Raw genomic sequence first — 20,836 nt, 5'->3', positions numbered from 1 at the left:
TATGGGGAGGGAAAGGTCGTATTAAAAGAAAAATTATGTATCAGAATTATAATTGTGGTGGGGTTAAAGTTATAAATTTTGAATTTTTTGTTAGAACGCAGCGTATAATGTGGGTAAAAAGACTTTTGTATGGAGAAAGAAATCTGGGGTGGAAATTATTTTTTGATTATTCCCTAAGTTCAGTTGGAGAAGGTTAATTTTTCTATGTGATTATGAATGAAAAAGATAAAAAGTAAGTTGATTATTCCATCTTATTATTTGGAGATGCTAGATGCTTGGCAAGAGATTGATAATTTAAGACATTTCAATGGTTCTAAAAATTCAATCATTTTCAATAATAAGAATATTTGTAAAGAAAATAAGATGATATTTGATGAAGATTTATTAGAACGAGGGTTAATTAAGGTTGAACATATCATTGACAATGGACATGTTAAACCAGTCGCATATTTTTTTAACCTTTATGGGATGATCTTTTGTTTACAATATGTGAAATATATCATGCAATTCAAGTGATTGGAGAAATGATTTAGGTTCGATACAATTTTGTGAGATAGACTTAATTAATTATAATATAAACTTGTTTTTTGTTGGGAGGAAAATTAGCTTTGAGGAGGTACCATCAAGAAAAATATATGAATATTTTATTAAAGAATTGCAAAAGTCATATGATTTACAGATAAGAGATGGACAAAATAATTATAATTATACAGAGAAAGAAATTATTGGTGAATGTTTTTTTAGACCAAGAATAACATTATTAATTGGAAGACAGAGGGAATTTCAGTTTAAGCTTCTGCATGGGGCAATTTACACTAAAGTTAGATTTGTTTAGATTTGGATTTGTTGAAGATGATCTCTGTGTTCGTACTGTAAACGGGAAACGGAAACATATTCAATATATTTTTTTCTTGCTTAAAGGTCAAACTGATATGGGAAACTTTGATACAGCGATTTGAATTACATGCAGATGAAATAAAGGACTTGAATTGGCGGGATATATTTGTTGGTTTGTCAGGCAATACAAATAGAATAAAAAGTTGTAATACTATTATCTTTATGGTAAAACATGTATTATTTATATTTAGAAAGGAGGGGGTTTTACCAACCATTGACGATATACATAAACTTATTTTAGAATATAAGGATCAAGAAAAGAAAATAGCTATTAAAATGGGGAAATTAGGGCGGCACTTGCAAAAATGGGAAACAGTAAAATTGTGAAATGGTTAAGTTGTAAGTCTTTATTTACTTTCAATATTATGTAATGCTTCTCCCATGAGCTTGTTATATTCAAAATTGTTCATCTAATTGTTTTGTACTTTTAAACATGACTTATTTATGATGAGTGTGAGCAGATCTTCTGGGCAGTGATGTGTTGTGTGTGTGTGTGTGTATGTGTGTGCGTGTGTTAGTGTGTGTGTTGGGGCGGGGGGAGGGGGGGGGAGGGGGAAGTTGGTCTTTAAGCATTTTTATAATAACTGATTTCATTTTTTTTTAAGATTATATATGACTCATGATTTATCAAGTTAGTGAAAAAAAGTGAAAATATGAAGTGTAAAGTATTATATATATGATTTGAAATGTTAAATTGAAATGTTATGTAACTTTTTGTTCATGAAATCAGAATAAAAACATTATTCCAAAAAAAAGTGAAGGTGTGTGTGTGGGTGTGTGAGGATGAGTGTGTTGGCGTGTTTGTGAGTGTATGAATGTATGTATACAGAAAAATCATTCTTTTCATGTTTATTTATTGACTACTGCTTAATACCTCGGGTAGAACTTGAAGAGCATGAAACGTATACCTGATAGCATTCAAGTTACGTTTAATGTGCTATATGTTATGTATATAATTGTTAACATCATCATTTTTTTCGGCAGAATATGGCTTTAAAAAGTGGCAAATATGTGGGTTTTGCTTCAGCTGTAATATTCTCTGGAATGATGACGTTCTGGTACATGTATTTCCAACCGACGAGTTCTGGCGTCTCTTCTCTCAGTTCAGGTACCCTTTTCTGTCATGAGCTATCACAGTGCAAGTTCATGTACCCCAACAAAAATGGATTTGAATAAAGGGACAAAGATAAAGCAAGCATAATGCTGAACATTTCATCAAAATAAGGATGTAGCCGTAATATAAAAATATGTTGCAGTTTTGCTTACTTTTACACAAACCAGTTATATGCACAACGCTATAATATCCAAAAGAGAAAGTCCCTGACGTCATTCACTATTTATTTTGTATTTTACTGTACAGTAATGACATATCGATTTTCTCCATTTTTGCACATAACTTATAAGGATGCCTATTTGTGAATTAAATCGGTTGAAACAAAGAATCTCACATATTCATTGAAGATTCAAACCATGTTTCCATTTCCTAAACTCTTAGCGCCCTTTTATACGGTAAAATATCGTAATTTGAGTGATGATTAAAGTGAAAAATAAGGCTAATGACGAATATTTAGCACGTGTGAAACAAAACTAGAACATGATTAGAATAACGATCGCTAATCACAGTCACGATTATAATCATGATAATAGCAATCATTATTACAATGATGATTCAAGATTCACATGTGAAAAGGCACTTATGTATACAGAAGATATATAAAATAGCCTTGCAAAATGTTTAATCGAGATTGTTATACGTTTAATTATTGAATTAAACAATAAAGGAAAAATATAAGAACACGGCCGGGCTGCCGAGGATTTAAAATAAAGAATATGAAATGAAATCTCTAACAGCTTGCTAAATTTCATTCAATAACCATGATAACGGTCGCAATCGGAACAAAAAAATTACTGAATTTCGAGAGGTTGACCTGACTCCTGAGATGCCGCCGAAGCAGTGCCTTTAAGTCCCAAGCCAATAGCTGGACATACCACTTTGATTGCATAATATTGTCAGACTTTAGCTTTATATGGATACCAATTCCACGACAGGTATCTCTCCGTTCAACTGAGTATGTTAAGGCGAATGGAAATTGAAACAGCGTAACAACATCACCTTTTTTGTGAGGCGAATTCAAGACGCATTTACAAACCATACCTTTTTTACAGTTTCTAATAGAGGTATCACATTGCGTACAGCAGAGAGAATCAGGAATTCGACAATTCAACACGTGACCTGGATTGAGAAGCCAACGACGCCTGATTTTCGCCTGGAAAACAAATGTACCCCGAAGGACCTTTTCAAACTAGGAAAACCGGTAAGAACTCCCTCACATCCATTGACCCGTTAAATTAGAGACGATTTGATTTCCTTTTAATGCACATTCCCCATTAAAAAAAAACCCAACTAGTTAACTCGTACTTGGTTTCCAACGGGTTTCCAAGACTTTGCTCATGTCCACTTGGTGAGATATTGTATCTCCGCACATTTGTATGAGTAAAAAAAGATAACTATGCGTTGTACAATATGGTTTTTGACGTAATCTATCTAATCTATAAGAATAACATCTATTATATGTTTGATTTAATACCTCGTGCCCACTGTCGCGTGATCCAGTGCGAACACTACAGTGCGTATAAAAAAACGGGACAGATTTGAAAAGTCTATAAAATTTTTGTTCCAAATTATGATGTCTATATTTTGGTGTTAATAGGTGCTCTAAGGTCTTATCTTTCAAATTCTATTTAAAAAAATTCGTTTCGTTCATGCTTGAGCGAACACGGAATGTTTTTGTCCGGGGTTAAAAAGGAGGCTTGCGCCAAAATGGCATAAAATTATAAATATGATGATCGGACTTCTTGCTAATTAGCAGACTTCCTCTTATCCTTTTCATTATCTTTGCTATAATTTTCAAATCATGCGGTCAAAATTCATTTTCAGATCTATTTATTTACTTAAATTGTTCTGTTGTTGTTTCTTTTTAATATGCTCTCTGTTAGCTTTGAATATTCCTTCTTCAAGCTAAAACAATTTTCAACCGAAGTATGGGAGAGCGTGGATTTTTTTTCAAATCCTTTCATTGTGTGCTACAAAGGTTATGGTCCCTTTTGAACAGTGCCACACAGAAGGGCGGGGGCTCGGGATGCCCCCCCCCCAAAAAAAAAAAAAATTATGACAAAGAAAAAAAGTGGACAGGAAATGAAAGGAAAGATAGAATATTATTTCAAAATATATCACAAAATTTGATATTATAATAAAAAACTAGGAATATTGCGTGCTCACCTCGCTCGCTCACAACTTTTTAATACATTTTACCCGATCTGCCATATCTAGCTCCTTCACTATTGACTCAATACACCACTGTCATTGAAAGACATGAATTCCCTTTTTGTGTTTCCTGTCAAGCAATTTAACGTGGTCAAAGAATCAATGACCCCTTGAAAAATAAATTCATGTCTTTTAAAGGTACATAACATAATTTGTTTCATACAATAAAAGGATTTGAATAATCACAATGTTTTCCAATTAATAATGCAAATCTTGCTTGGGTTGACAAAAAAATATTCTTTTCTCAGTTACTTATGAAGGAAAATTAAAAGGTAAGAGAAGTTTAAATGAAAAAAACAAAATAATTCAAGTAATAATTCAAGTAAATAAATGAATAAAATTTGTAAATAAAATTTGACAGCATAATTCGAAAATTGTGGCACAAATAATAAAAAGGTCCAGACGAACTCTCCTGATTAGCGAGAAGTCTGATCATCATATTACTTATATTCTGCAATTCTGCATGGCGCAAGCCTGTTTTTGAACCCCCAACAAAAACGTCCTGTGTTCGCTCAAGCATGAACAAAATTCATTTTTTTAATTGCATTTCAAAGATAAGACCTTAAGAGCACCTATTAGCACCAAAATATAGACATCATAATTTGAAACAAAAATTTTATAGACTTTTCAAATCTGTCCCGTTTTTTTTTGATACGCACTGTATACGATTCTGAACCATTCAATTTTTTTTCTACGATCAATACGAATGCCTTGAATGATCTGATACGATCTTGTACGTACTGATCCGATCATTACGGTGACTACACCATTTAGACCACCGTTTTCAATCGTGGCGCGAATCCAGTGCATGTGAAGTGGTTATTACTACTTTAAAGTTTTTGCTCGATCACTTTTTTGGGGGCCACAGATGCTTTTCACTCATTACGCTTACTGCGCAGCATAATGGTTCAAAGAATTGATATAAACCGTTTCTCTGATATCAATATGTAGTTCCCACTGTCAGGATTTGAGCCACGATTGAAATCATGATCTCAATCGTGGAGTAATCATTTAGCGCAATTAGTGATCACATTCGATCCCAGTCCTCGTTATTTCGTCGTATCCGACCATTACATGCACGTACCCCCCCGTAACAGATAGTCCTAAATCAAGTATTCTGATCGTGACGTTCGTATCAGGTATTTAGGCCTACCTAACCGCGTACTCAATCGGCACAATCCCATCGGAATGTATTCGATCAAATCTGAGCGAGAAAGTAGTCCAGGATAGGCCCCATAGAAACTTGACCAAACCTTGTTTTTTTATATATACAATATTTTTTGATGGTTTCTTGTCAATTCGAGGGTGCTGATTCCGAATCTGGATGATGCCACTCGTGTAACCTTGAGCATTTTCCGCAAATTGGCAAAATCCAATATGGCCGCCAAAATATGCAAATTACCCATGAAAATCCTAAAATTGTCCGCACATTGGCTATGACATGCATGAAATCGTGTTGCAGGGGTGAAATACTCTCTGAAAAAAATAATTTTTGACAAAATATTTATTTTCCTGATATTCAAAATGGCCGCCATAGGCCATTGTATACTCTATTATGTACAATATGAATAGGGAAAACTAATTTTCACAAAAAGTAGCACTAAACCGCAAAAAATCGCGATGTATGAACGAAGTAATATATGCAAATCATCATTACTAACGAGATATATCACTTATTATCTCATATATGGGGATATTGCTGTATTTTGATGTCTAAAATAGCCGACACTGGCCCAAAGAGATGTAAAATGGCAATGGCTGGGGCCAAAAAATGACAAGAGTGAGGACTAAAATGCATATTATTAAGATAAACAAGTGGAATGCTGACTAAAAGCATCATTGCCATCATTGCCATTAATATGCCATTTATGTGATAAATGCTGTATTTTGACATTCAAAATGACCGCCACCCATATAGGCCCTATATTTGTCATGTACAATGCGAATGGACGAACTAATTTTCACAAGAGTGAGAATCATAAATGCATATAACTGTGATATACGATTAAAAATATTGTTAAAAAATTATTTCTAACTAAATACATCACATATTGGTCGTGGAGGTAATGAATGCTGTACTTTGAAATGCAAAATGGCTGCCATAGGTCCTAAAAGTATTGTGTACATTGTAACATGGGACAAATTTTGACATAATTTGGCTTTTCTTGACTCTAAATATTATACATAATTGTGAATTGTGAATTGTGAAAGGGTGAAATATTGTCTAAAACCATGTTTTCTACCGAGATATATTATATCATGTGTAATTAAGTTGATAAACGCTGCATTTTTAAATTGAAAATAGCCACCATAGGCCCTTATCGTAGAATATACAATTTGAGTGGAGATAAACAATGTTCACAAAATGGGCATATGGCAGCCATTTCGAATGCTGAAATACAGTTTTTATCACCTTAATTACCTAAGATATGATATATTCTGTTAGAAATCATGTTTTCAGACAATATTCCACTCATACATCACCATATGGCCAAGCAAAGCCAAATTCTGTTGATATAATTTGTTCCCATTCACATTGTGCATAATACCATAAGGGCCTGTAGCAGCCATTTTGACTCTGCAATAAGAGTATTTATCACCTAACTGGCAGAATAAATGATATATCTTTATAGAAATTTTGCTTTCAGACAATATTTTACTCATAGATCACCATTTATGGTGCTCACTCCTGTGAATATTGGTTTCCCACTTTGCATTATACATAATACTGTTAATGTCTATGGCGGCCATTTTGAAAGTCAAAGTACAGTATTTAACACAAACTTGAAACCTGAATGATGAATTTCGTTAGAAAATATGTTTTAGACAGTATCCCATTAATTTATCACATTTATGTGCATTTTAGTGCTCTCTCTTTTGATTTCTTTGCTACTCTTTCTCATTGTGCATAATACTTTTAGGGCCTTTGGCAGCCATTTTGAATATCAAAATAAAACATTCATCACATACATGGCATATTAATGATATATTTCGTTAACAATTATGTTTTTAGTCAGTATTCCACTCGTTCAATCTTAATAATATGCATTTTATTGATCACTCTTGTGACTTTTTTGGCCCCCATTGCCATTGTATGCAATACTGTTTGGGCCAGTAGCGGCTATTTTAGATATCAAAAAAACAGAAATGTTCCCAAATATGACATAATAAATAATATATCTCGTAAGTAATGATGATTTGCATATATTACTTCGTTTATACATCGCGATTTTTTGCACTTTAGTGCTAATTTTTGTGAAAATTAGTTTTCCCTATTCATATTGTACATAATAGAGTATACAAGGGCCTTTGGCGGCCATTTTGAATATCAGAAAAATAAATATTTTGTCAAAAGTTTTTTTTTCAGAGAGTATTTCACTCCTGCCACACAATTTTATGCATTTCATAGCCAATGTGTGGACAGTTTAGGATTTTCATGGGTAATTTGCATATTTTGGCGGCCATATTGGATTTTGCCAATTTGCGGAAAATGCTCAAGGTTACACGAGTGGCATCATTCAGATTCGGAATCAGCACCCTCGAATTGACAAGAAACCATCAAAAAATATTGTATATATAAAAAAACAAGGTTATGCCTCTTCTATCCTGGACTAAAGCGATTGTGGCACCTGAAAATGACCAATCGTGACCATATCCTATTCAGGCGCGTAAAAATCGTATCCATTGGTATTACATCGAATCTCAACGTGAAATTTCAGATACGTTAACAAAAATTATGCGATGAGTTACGAAAGAACATACGCGGCGTTCGTATAGCGCGAATCGTGACAATGGGAACTGTGTATAAATAAATGTAAAGATCGGAAAATTGTATTCCCTCAGCAAATTGTGAGCTCTAAACAAAGTTATAAGTTCAATGTCTTTATTTCCATATCAGTAAAAAATCAAATTCATATTTACAACACATAACATTATAAAAGCATTTCTAGTCATTAAATATTTACGTACATAAAGAGAGTAGAAAAAAATGCATTTCATAATTCATGTACAATGATATAGTAGATGAGGAAAAAGGGGGAACTAAAAAGCGAAGCTTGTGGGTTAAATGTTCCCCCCCCCCCTTGAATATGCTTGCTTTCTATTTACTTTCAGGGATTTTTTGAGAATTTACCGAAAATTGTAATCCCTTTCCTACAATATTATACAGATTATGTGGATCCGAATCACTGATAGGTCACGTGATATTTCATTGTTGCATTCAAGGTTCTGATGTCACCTCGGTGAATAGAATTTATTATATTCAGTTTCTGGGCAGACAAAATTACGCTGGATTTAGTCTGACAAGCTTTTTACAGCGATTAGTATTTCAAGGAATAAATTCCTGCCAGGTACCGATTCAACGTGTTCAACCAAATCACTTAAATATGCTTGCTTTCTATTTACTTTCAGGGATTTTTTGAGAATTTACCGAATGAATTTCTCCCGGGTTATAAAGGCCCGTGTTTTGAAATTAAAAAAGAAGGCAGGGAGGTGCTGCGCTGCCTGCCTCATTTCTATGTTATTGGAGTTACGAAGTGTGGAACTACTGAGATGTGGGCTAAACTGAGGTTACATCCTCAAGTCTCCGTGTCTGGTGTTGTCAAGGAATCCGATTGGTGGTCGTGCAAGAGAACCCGTAAGTCATCTTTGTTTTTAGTTCTTAACTACTCTGATGAAAATTATATTTATATGTTACAAAATTATCTCCAAATATGTGATTACGGATTTTGTAGGTTTCCCTTTTGTCTAACATACTTTCTTCCCAGTTTACCCGCATCGTTGCCCGACTCATCAGGCTCCCTTCTCCCCAAAGTAAATAATAATAATACAACAGGAAGAAAATAAATATATTTTTTAAAGAAGATTAACATTAGAATAAGATTTGAAGTTAAAAGCAAATGAAAATAAAAAAAATGAATGAGTATATAAATACATAAATAAATAAATAATAAATTAATATGGAATGAATTAGAAGAGTTATAAAGGAGAAAGATCTAAATCGCCCACCTTTGGCCAATTTCATTTAGCTCAACATCATAAATGCTTCAAAGAAGACCATATTTAGTTCAAAGGAATGCATGAAGTACCAAAAACGGAATATGTTTAAGAACAAATCGAATAAAGCAAGCATGACTCGAAAAAATTGTGGAAGATCTGATAGGTCTAGGTCTAAAGTAAAGAACATTGTGATAAAAAACATGTCCAAAGTGAATTCAGTCACGATAAGACTGAAATTTCAAATGAGTTTAATCGTTATTTTATGAATGCGGCCGACAAGTTAGTTTGTAATTTTCCAGTAAAATACATACAAATTTCATGCAGAAATTGACCAATTTCAAAGGTTTTATGAAGAAAAGGCCGGGTATTTTATAAGTAGTTTTCATTTTCCCCTGTTACAGAAAATTTGTTTTAGATGAACTAAACAAGTTGAAAATATCAAAAAGTACTTGTCTAGATATGACATCTGCAATATTTTCAAAAGATGGGGAAAGAAATTTGTACAAACCTTGGAATTTATATAAATAATTTATTTCTTATGTCTTCTGCCTGAAATTCGCTGCAAAAGTTACCCCGCTATACATAAATAGAGAGATAAAATTGACGTAGGTAATTATAGGCCTATAAGTGTAGGGACGAAATTTTTTGAAAAGTCTGTTCATGCTCGAGGGGACAAATACTATCAAGAAACCAAGCTAATATACAAATTTCAGTCCAGCTTTCGTAACGGATGTTCCACTAAAACTTGTTTAATCTAACTGGAATGAAAATTCACATGGGCGCATGGTATATGAATGGTTCTCTTAGACTTTGTACTGCAGATCATAACATACTTTTAAAGAAATTATTAATGATGGGCTTAGGTTTAGACTGCATGTGTGACATGGTTTAGATATTTCATCAAATCGTCATCAAGTTGTTACCATGCAGACGGTTCTTTCTGATTCACTGCCTATTCAATGCGGAGTCGCTCAACGAAGCGTTTTCGGCTCCATTCTTTTTATGTCTTACGTCAATGATATATGTGCTTGTATTAATTAATCTGAATTAATTTTATATACTGATGATAGTGTCTTGCTATTATCAGATACAAATACAAAGATAATTGATAAAAAAACGCTAATTGCAGATGTGGCGGATTGCATCGAATTGATGTGTGACAACATGGACAACAAGCTTAGTTTACATGTTGGGAAAACGGAAAGCATTTTATTTTTTGTCGAAACGATTTCAAGCTTTCATATTCAGGTAACTGACAGAAAAGATTCAGTAAAATGTATGGAAATTAATTTAACGAGTGACCACTCATGGACGGGGTAGGTAGACACAATCGCAAAAAAGTAAATTCAAGCTTAAAATTATTGTATAGATATCGAACATGTTTGAATATGAAGTCTAGGCTATTTTATGCTTTGCTTTATACCATAGGCGGATACAGGGGCCCGTTGGGCTAACCACGGAGCAAAAAAATAGGGGGGGGGGGGAAGAAAGGAAGGCGAAATAGGGGAAGAAAAAAAAAGAAAAATATAACGTAGATTACTGTTTGTTTCAGGTTTTGCAAATTATTTGATTGATGGTTATGTCATATTTACTATGTTCCAGTACTTGTCGTAGATTATGCACTTTGTTTTTAAAATATATCAATGTTTTATACTATCAATAGAACCACACTGGAAATAAGCCTTTCGGATTTCATGGATTATCATGTCAAGGTATTCTTTGAATTCATTGTATCCCATATTACCTGTGATATTCTTGACGAATAAAATAAATAAATCAACCAACCAACCAATGCATATATCATTCTGAATACTTTAGGTTCAGTGCCATTCTCAACTTACCTGGATTCAAGATCAGCGAATATGGTAGAACGGTTTCAACAAAATGACTCCCTGAAAAATTGGCTTGTTACAGGTAAGGTGTATCCCCCTTGTTTCTAAACCATGCAATGCTGGATAAGACCAGGGGTGGTGGTTTCAAAAAGATTAGTGTGACTAAAAGTTGCAATTAAATTCCCAGTTGCGTTTGATATATCAAGAGCATCACCGTCGTAACACGTCCATCTCCCGCCGAAAATATTGGATTTTCTTCTCTGGTCACTACACAAGTCCTGTCAAGTGGAGGGTACAAGATCTGACTTTTGGGTTAAAAGACACTGTCTTTGGCAGTGATCTGGAAGGAGGGGGTAAACTAAAAGTTAGTGCATCATCTGACCCCCCCTAACAATCGCAGGCAGTGTCTCCATTGATCGCAGTTGTAGCCCCATTTGTGCACGCACAAGGATTTTGCACTGTCCTGTTCAAGACCGCAGGCGATTAGGAAATAGCCAGTTTGGCCATTCCTCACTTGAACCTGGGGGAGTAATTCGCAAGGTATTATGAGAGCTTGTGCGTCACAGACTGGAGGTGGTTTGACCTTAAGTAGAGCCACCGAGGGATTCAGTCGAGTGAACAGTGAAGGAAGCTATACACGTCTTGATTTCACAAAATCTCTCTTTTTTACAGGTTCATAGTTAAAGAGTGGATGAAGAAGGTTATCTCCCTGCTTGATGTGCTTACACGTCTCTGATGTGTGGAGTGGCAATACCGAACAGCCGGCAAAAATATTCTACTCTTGTTTGTCGCAGACAGCCAGTAATTGCTGCAAGGCAGCATTCAGGGTTGGATCTATCTTTGGTGCTTGGGATGACCTACACCAGACAATTAAGGGCTGCATACTCAGCAGTTGAGTAGCATAGTGTAAGAGCTGGCGCACGGATGGTTTTCATGGTTTTGGCATCTGTTCCCCATATCGTGTTGGCAAGCTTAATTCTTGAGGATGCTGTTCTTTACTCCAATTTTAGCCTTTGTCTTTGCGGCATGTTCTTTCTTTGTAAGGAAACGTTCGAGGTGAAGACGAGGTAGATTGTCTTCATGTTGTGTTCCAACCATTTTCCATACCATCCGACCTTCAGTTTCCGGTCTGCATGTCTGTTCTTGAAGATGGAAAACACTGAGTTTGGTTTTCTCTTGATTTGCAGCGTAGTAAAGAGTCAGGCCTGCCAGAGCATCGCTAACTGCTTTTTTCACCTCTTCGAAAGACTGCTTCTGCGGGGCAATGCAAAGATCATCATCATACAGGGAGCTTTCAGTACTTGCATTCATGCAGATGTTCAAGAGGAGTGGGACGAGGACGCTTCCTTGTTGGACACCATTTTTTTGCCTCCGTCGTCTGCTGCTGGAACCACCAAGATTCACAAAAAAACTTCGGTTTCCCGTAAGGATTCGACGATTTATACTGTCATCAGTTGCACAGAGGTCGGTCAACGAAGGTTGCCCCAGTTATCGGCCCTTTCTCAAATCCGTCTTCAATATACTGTGTCAGATTCAGCGGTTGACTAGTACAAGGCTTTCCTGGCCTGAATCCTGCCTGTTCTTTCGCACTTTTTGCTCGCATTATTCATGTAGGAAGATCCCCTATTACTCATTTTTTTCATGATTTACAAATCATGAATAGAGTGTCCCGGTTTTAGGTCTAGATCTCGATTTTTTCCGCTCGCGCTTCGCGCTCGCATCAATTGTTTAGTTATATAGGTATCCTGTTTACGATTACATAAAATTTATCAAAATTTTCCATTCTTTATGTAGAAATGTCAAAAAATTTCAGCTCGCGCTTCGCGCTCGCATTATTTGATTGTTGGAATATCTTACGTCTTCATGGCTAAATGCAAGCAGTCCTTAACAGGTACCCCTTCGATCAGTTCAAAACGTATATAAAAATTTTCTGCTCGCGCTTTGCGCTCGCATTATTAATGTAAGGATGACCCCCAATTACTTATCCTTTTCATGGTTTACATAACATGAATAGAGTGTTGTTATAAAAAAGTGCTTAGAATTTCCATTCTTTAGGTAAAAATGTCAAAAAATTTCAGCTCGCGCTTCGCGCTCGCATTTGATTTTTAAAAATAAATATGTAACGTCTATATGGCTAACTGCATGCAGTCTTTAACAGGTACCTTTGTCATCAGTTCATTTCTGCTCAGGCATCGCGTTCGTTATAATTATTTAGTTGCATACACATCTTTTTCAGGATAACAAACATTGCGCAGAATGTTCAAATTTTATAAAAAAATACATAAGATTTCCAAAAAACATTTAGCTCGCGCTTCGCGCTCGCATTATATATATAAGGATTTATGATATAATATATTTACATTTATTCTTAAAGAGAAATTCCAGTAGTTGCAGTAAACACTGATTTCATGAGAAAGTCTGTAAAACAAGGCTTAATTATCAGTATATCATCGAGGATCTAGATCTGGTACAGTTACATTAACTGAACTTTGTGAAATCTTGAAATCTACGCTGAAAAATGTTCACACCGAAGATCCCCAACACAGATAAGCGCACGTGGGACAATGTATAATTATTGCTTAGGGCGTCGGGCCCGATGCCCTACCCGATTCCTGTGCTTATTTGCTGATTTCTCAGCAATTACACAATTTCTTCCAGAATTCTTTGGCACATGCGTTTTATTTATACAAACAGACACTTTGGTGGTCATTTCATTGGATTCTGTACGAACTCATTTTGATATCGTTACCAAAACTAGCATTTACCTTTAAGAATAAACGTAAGAAGTGACTATTGGGACTACCCATTCACAAGAAACAAAAAATCATCTTCAAGCGGCTGATCGGAAAAAAATATGGCTGAAAAAAAGTTCTGCCCCCCCCCCCATTGGCGAAGGCTGGATCCAACCCTGCAAGGTACAGGACGACACTTTTTTTTTATTCTCTGAATTACGACAAAGGCTGTATTGTCATTTACGGGTTTTTGACAAAGGATTATCCGTGTTATAGAAAGCGTGGTGATTATGCGTAGTGATTGCAAAAATTGCCGATATATTAACGTCAAGGCCCTATATAAACACGTGTGATAACGCCCTCTTTGCCCCTTAACCCGGTCACCACACGGGCGTATTAAGCGTAACAAGGCATAGACACTTAGGCACTTATTAAACAAAGAGGGTCTCCAATAGACAAGACATCATAGGCAGCACATTGATTCAGACCCCCGGAGGGGCCACTTCCATTGACGAGTGGATACCATGCGCGAACACGGGCTGGAAATGCACCCCTTAACAAGCATGACAAGTATTGGCTTGTGAAACCCTACCCTTAACAAGTATTGAAAACAAATTGGCAAGTATTCCCTAAAATGAACCCCTAAACAAGTACAGCGATACTTTATTGTTATGTCATGGGTCCGTCGGTCGTCGGTTTTACTTTGACACACCATTATTTTGATTTAGTACGGCCCCATCTTCCACACCTCGCGCAAACATGGCAAATCAGACTCTAAACAGGGCAAAAAGAACATCCTTTATAAAACATTTTTATTTTGTTTTATCATTTCCGCATATTTGACCCTAAACACGTATATTTTTCCGAGTATAATAGATACCCTTTTTTTAATATTTATTTTGTTTTTGACACCCTTATCACGTTACGTACGTAACGTGCCCTATCTTGAAAAAGACATCCTTTTTACGTGTTTTTTTTGGTCGCGCATGGTATCCACTCGTCAATGTAAGTGCCCCCCCCCCCCGGGTTCAGACCCTTAAATCGAGTTTGCAAAGCAGACTACAGAGCTGCCGCCAAAGATCTAACACAGCTCTTCGTCTTTTTGAGAAGGATACTACCCTTTGCAGGCTAGATGACTTTGTGGCAATGCATGACATTGTTCAATTTTTTTCGATATACACGATGTTTTATTATTGCTTTATCATCAATTTGAAGGTGATGAATCCAAGTCTGAGTGATGCAACAATGTGGTCACCAATGGAAATAAAATAAATTAATAATGCACATAATATTGACGGTGAAGTGCCTGTAGTTTCGACACTGGAATGAAACCTCTGAAAACATGATTTTGGAAAAAAAAATCTTCATTTTCGTAATATTCAAAATTGCCACCACAGACCCCTGCAGCCCGCGGTACTGTTTTGAAAGTGGGGGTTGAGCCGAAAGTGTGGAGGGCTGACCATGATAAAGAAAAATCATAATCAGATGGTAATATTTACGTTTTTGTACACGGTTTTGGAGCCCCCGCAGCCCCCCCCCCCCATCCCCCGTTTCCACTGCCCCTTTCCTTTATTCCATATAAAGTTGAATATGAATGGAGGAAAATAACTTTCACAAGAGTAAGAAACATAAAATTCATAAAATCGTAATCTATGGGTTAAATGTTGTCTGGAAACAGTTTTTCTAACAAATTTCTTTTGTCATGCTGAATTTTAAGATTCAACATATATTGGACGCCATGTAAATACGGTATAGGGCTACGTCCAATTTGAATGAGATCAAATTATTTTGACAGAATTTGGCTTTGCTTGAGTATAAAACACATGATTACTGGAATGTATGTGTAAAGTATTGTCTGGCAACATGGTATCTAACGCGATATATCATTTTGTTTGCCATGTAGGTGATACATGCTCTTTTTCAAAATTCAGACTGGCCGCAGTAGACCCTACAGTACAGTGGCAGTGCGAATGGGAAGACTAATTTTCACGAAAATGAACAAATTACAATCTATGAGTAACTATTAAGCGTGATTTATAACAAATTTTATCGTTCCTTTTGCCATGTACTGCATTTTGAAAATGCCCATAAAGTATGTACCATGTGAATGGGGACAGATAATCTTTTTTTTTTTTTTTACAGAATATTGATTTGCTTGACTATAAAGTGAATATAATTGTGTTGTATCATCATAAATTGTTATATTTATCATTATCATTATTATTATTATCATTATTACTACTATTACTCTTATCATTATTATCATTATTATTATTATTACTATTATCGTTATTATCATCTTCATTATTATTATTATCGTTATTATTATTATGATCAGCGGCATCATTACAATAATATTGTTGCACTTTATGCATTTATTTCAGCTGATGGATCTCCGACAACTGTCTATGAATTTGATAACTGGAGAAGGTTCTACGGCGAGAATTATGATGGTCCGAAATGTACTGCAGCGGACGTCCTTTTTGCGGCACACCCAAAGGCAAAGCTCATCGTAACTCTTCGAGACCCGGTCTCAAGGTCGGTTGAAGCTAAACTAGGAAAAAAAGACAGTGTGTCCACCATTGTGTAGCACAAGGCTACACAATGGTAGACATAATGGTAGACACACAATGGTACACACTTTCACCGCTTTATATGTGAGAATCACATTTTCACTTAGTCCACTGTGCGAACTCACTGTGAACTTTTATTTTGTAGAGGCGTCCACATGATTAAGTTATCTTAAAGGGGTACTCCAGGCTGAAAATACTATGATTTGTACAGATAAAGAATAACAAGACAAACAAAGTACTAAAAGTTTTAACAAAATTGGACAAAAGTGGAATAATAAAGTTATGACATTTAAAAAATTTGCATTATTTTGGTGAAACAGTTCTAGGCATGCATGTGGCTTCATGAATATTCTGAGCAAGCTCATCAAGTCATATATCCACACTTGTTTTCTTGTATTTTATTACATGAAATTATATCTATTCAAATTTGTCCTCCAAGATCTAATAATTCGATTTAATGTATTATAAAGGCCTATATTCATTGCTGAAATTATTTCATGAAGGAAGACAGACAGGTCATAAATTCATGTATGAAAAAATATGAAATCATTATGTCTTCAATTTTATGGATCCAGAGGAATTTGTTTTAGCATCGATAAAAAGTTATTTATAAAATAGAAAACAATTTGTTTGGTATTAATTCTAGTTTGTTAACACTAGACACATGTGTTCCGCAGGGATCCATTTTGGGCCCTTTTTTCTATTACATGTTAACGATATATATGCAATATGCAAGCACTAAGTTTTGTCCAATCATATTCACAAACGACAATAATGTTTTTGTATCTGGCAAAAACATAATTGAAATAAGAAATATAATCACTTCTAAAATACCAAAATTAGACCTGTGGTTTTTGCTACCAAATTATTTGTAAATTCTAAAAAGAAATATATTCAGAAAAAAAAAAGCTATCTGCACAAATTTGTGCCGTACAATTAACAATCTCCATATACAATAGGTTTCAAATACCACATTTCTTGGCGTGACAATTGATGAAAATCTTACTTGGGCTCCTCACATTAATATCATCCTGCGGAATCTCGTGTGCAGTTGGTGTATCATACAGAATATGACATTTAATTCCTTTGAAAATATTATACAAATAGCGAATAGGCATGAGTGCGATGGTGCGCGATTTCGCATTCGGTGAAAGAAAGAAACGCTCTATTCAACGAGGCGTTAGCCGAGTTGAATAGAGCGTTTCTTTCTTTCACCGAATGCGAAATCTCGCACCATTGCACGAATAAGAATATTCGCTATTAGTGTTGTACAACGCCTCGGAATCTAGCGAAAGTATGAAAAAAAAACAAGAGTTTTTCCCTCCAGTAATCTATGAAAAGGGAGCAAAAATATTGAAAGCAAAAAGCAAAATCCCACAAGGCGGGCCCACAAGCGCACATGATCTTGGACAGCATTGCGCATTTAGCCAGCGGGCTGTACGCGCATTGTCACCTTACTAGTATTCAATGTTGTACAACGCCTACTTAGCTTGTTGTACGCGATCAAATGGGAGGCTGAATGTCACACATTCGTACCGTTGCACACAAGACGTACCATCCAAAATGTACCATTGCACGTACGGCTTTAGGAGGTGACGTCACAATGCGATTTCATTGAATAAGATGACAATGCGCGTAAAACCAGCTGGCTAAATGCGCAATGCTGTCCAAGATCATGTGCGCTTGTGGGCCCAGCTTGTGGGATTTTGCTTTTCGCTTTCAATATTTTTGCTCCTTTTTCATAGATAACTGGAGGGAAAAACTCTTCTTTTTTCATATTTTCGGTAGATTCCGAGGCGTTGTACAACACAAATAGCGAATATTCTTATTCGTGCAATGGTGCGAGATTTCGCATTCGGTGAAAGAAAGAAACGCTCTATTCAACTCGGCTAACGCCTCGTTGAATAGAGCAACTTTCTTTCACCTCATGCGAAATCTCGCACCATCGCACTCATGCCTATTCGCTATTTGTATAAAATCGCATTGCGACGTCACCTCCTAAAGCCGTGCAATGGTACATTTTGGATGGTACGTCTTGTGTGTGCAACGGTACGAATGTGTGACATTCAGCCTCCCATTTGATCGCGTACAACAAGCTAAGTAGGCGTTGTACAATACTCAATATATTTAATGCCATCATGGCTATTATTCTTCCTCATGTATCGTATTGTATTTTGACTTGGGGACATTGTGCTAAAACTCTTCTTAATAATATGTATGTATTACAAAAAAAGGCAATACGTACAATACGTTCCGAGAACTCCCTTTGATCCTCTTTTTAGAAAATTGAATATTCCAAACACACGAATTGCAAGTTGCAAATATGTATTTGTACAACGCCTACTTAGCTTGTTGTACGCGATCAAATGGGAAGCTGAATGTCACACATTCGTACCGTTTCACACAAGACGTACCATCCGAAATGTACCGTCCAAAATGTACCATTGCACGGCTTTATAAGGTGACGTCACAATGCGATTTCATTGAATAAGGTGACAATGCGCGTACAGCCCGCTGGCTAAATTACCAAAACCATTGTGCGCTTGGGGGATTTTGCTTTTCGCTTTCAATATTTTTGCTCCCTTCTCATAGATTACTGGAGGGAAAAACTCTTGTTTTTTCGTATTTTCGCTAGATTCCGAGCCGTTGTACAACACAAATAGCGAATATTCTTATTCGTGCAATGGTGCGAGATTTCGCATTCGGTGAAAGAAAGAAACACTCTATTCAACACGGCTAACGCCTCGTTGAATCAAGGAGCTGCTCCTTGGTTGAATAGAGCTATATAGTCCAGGATAGGCCCCATAGAAACTTGACCAAACCTTGTTTTTTTATATATACAATATTTTTTGATGGTTTCTTGTCAATTCGAGGGTGCTGATTCCGAATCTGGATGATGCCACTCGTGTAACCTTGAGCATTTTCCGCAAATTGGCAAAATCCAATATGGCCGCCAAAATATGCAAATTACCCATGAAAATCCTAAACTGTCCACACATTGGCTATGAAATGCATAAAATTGTGTGGCAGGAGTGAAATACTCTCTGAAAAAAATAATTTTTGACAAAATATTTATTTTCCTGATATTCAAAATGGCCGCCATAGGCCATTGTATACTCTATTATGTACAATATGAATAGGGAAAACTAATTTTCACAAAAAGTAGCACTAAACCGCAAAAAATCGCGATGTATGAACGAAGTAATATATGCAAATCATCATTACTAACGAGATATATCACTTATTATCTCATATATGGGGATATTGCTGTATTTTGATGTCTAAAATAGCCGACACTGGCCCAAAGAGATGTAAAATGGCAATGGCTGGGGCCAAAAAATGACAAGAGTGAGGACTAAAATGCATATTATTAAGATAAACAAGTGGAATGCTGACTAAAAGCATCATTGCCATCATTGCCATTAATATGCCATTTATGTGATAAATGCTGTATTTTGACATTCAAAATGACCGCCACCCATATAGGCCCTATATTTATCATGTACAATGCGAATGGACGAACTAATTTTCACAAGAGTGAGAATCATAAATGCATATAACTGTGATATACGATTAAAAATATTGTAAAAAAATTATTTCTAACTAAATACATCACATATTGGTCGTGGAGGTAATGAATGCTGTACTTTGAAATGCAAAATGGCTGCCATAGGTCCTAAAAGTATTGTGTACATTGTAACATGGGACAAATTTTGACATAATTTGGCTTTTCTTGACTCTAAATATTATACATAATTGTGAATTGTGAATTGTGAAAGGGTGAAATATTGTCTAAAACCATGTTTTCTACCGAGATATATTATATCATGTGTAATTAAGTTGATAAACGCTGCATTTTTAAATTGAAAATAGCCACCATAGGCCCTTATCGTAGAATATACAATTTGAGTGGAGATAAACAATGTTCACAAAATGGGCATATGGCAGCCATTTCGAATGCTGAAATACAGTTTTTATCACCTTAATTACCTAAGATATGATATATTCTGTTAGAAATCATGTTTTCAGACAATATTCCACTCATACATCACCATATGGCCAAGCAAAGCCAAATTCTGTTGATATAATTTGTTCCCATTCACATTGTGCATAATACCATAAGGGCCTGTAGCAGCCATTTTGACTCTGCAATAAGAGTATTTATCACCTAACTGGCAGAATAAATGATATATCTTTATAGAAATTTTGCTTTCAGACAATATTTTACTCATAGATCACCATTTATGGTGCTCACTCCTGTGAATATTGGTTTCCCACTTTGCATTATACATAATACTGTTAATGTCTATGGCGGCCATTTTGAAAGTCAAAGTACAGTATTTAACACAAACTTGAAACCTGAATGATGAATTTCGTTAGAAAATATGTTTTAGACAGTATCCCATTAATTTATCACATTTATGTGCATTTTAGTGCTCTCTCTTTTGATTTCTTTGCTACTCTTTCTCATTGTGCATA

At 35.6% G+C, this 20,836-nt stretch overlaps 1 protein-coding gene across 1 annotated transcript; it reads left to right on the top strand.

Annotated features, from left to right (window-relative positions):
- The first annotated feature begins 1,919 nt into the window (after positions 1-1,919).
- LOC121413179 (carbohydrate sulfotransferase 15-like) lies at positions 1,920-17,182 on the top strand. The gene is made up of 5 exons (XM_041605939.1): positions 1,920-2,005; positions 3,064-3,212; positions 8,633-8,858; positions 11,039-11,134; positions 16,169-17,182. The coding sequence occupies exons 1-5, from the start codon at positions 1,942-1,944 to the stop codon at positions 16,372-16,374; spliced, it is 741 nt and encodes a 246-aa protein (XP_041461873.1). The 5' UTR covers positions 1,920-1,941; the 3' UTR covers positions 16,375-17,182.
- The last annotated feature ends 3,654 nt before the right edge of the window (positions 17,183-20,836 follow it).

Source organism: Lytechinus variegatus, chromosome 4 (genome assembly GCF_018143015.1).
Source record: "Lytechinus variegatus isolate NC3 chromosome 4, Lvar_3.0, whole genome shotgun sequence".
Classification (NCBI taxonomy): Eukaryota; Metazoa; Echinodermata; class Echinoidea; order Temnopleuroida; family Toxopneustidae; genus Lytechinus; species Lytechinus variegatus.
Note: the sequence above shows the minus strand (reverse complement) of the source record. Positions and strands in the feature narration are given on the sequence as shown.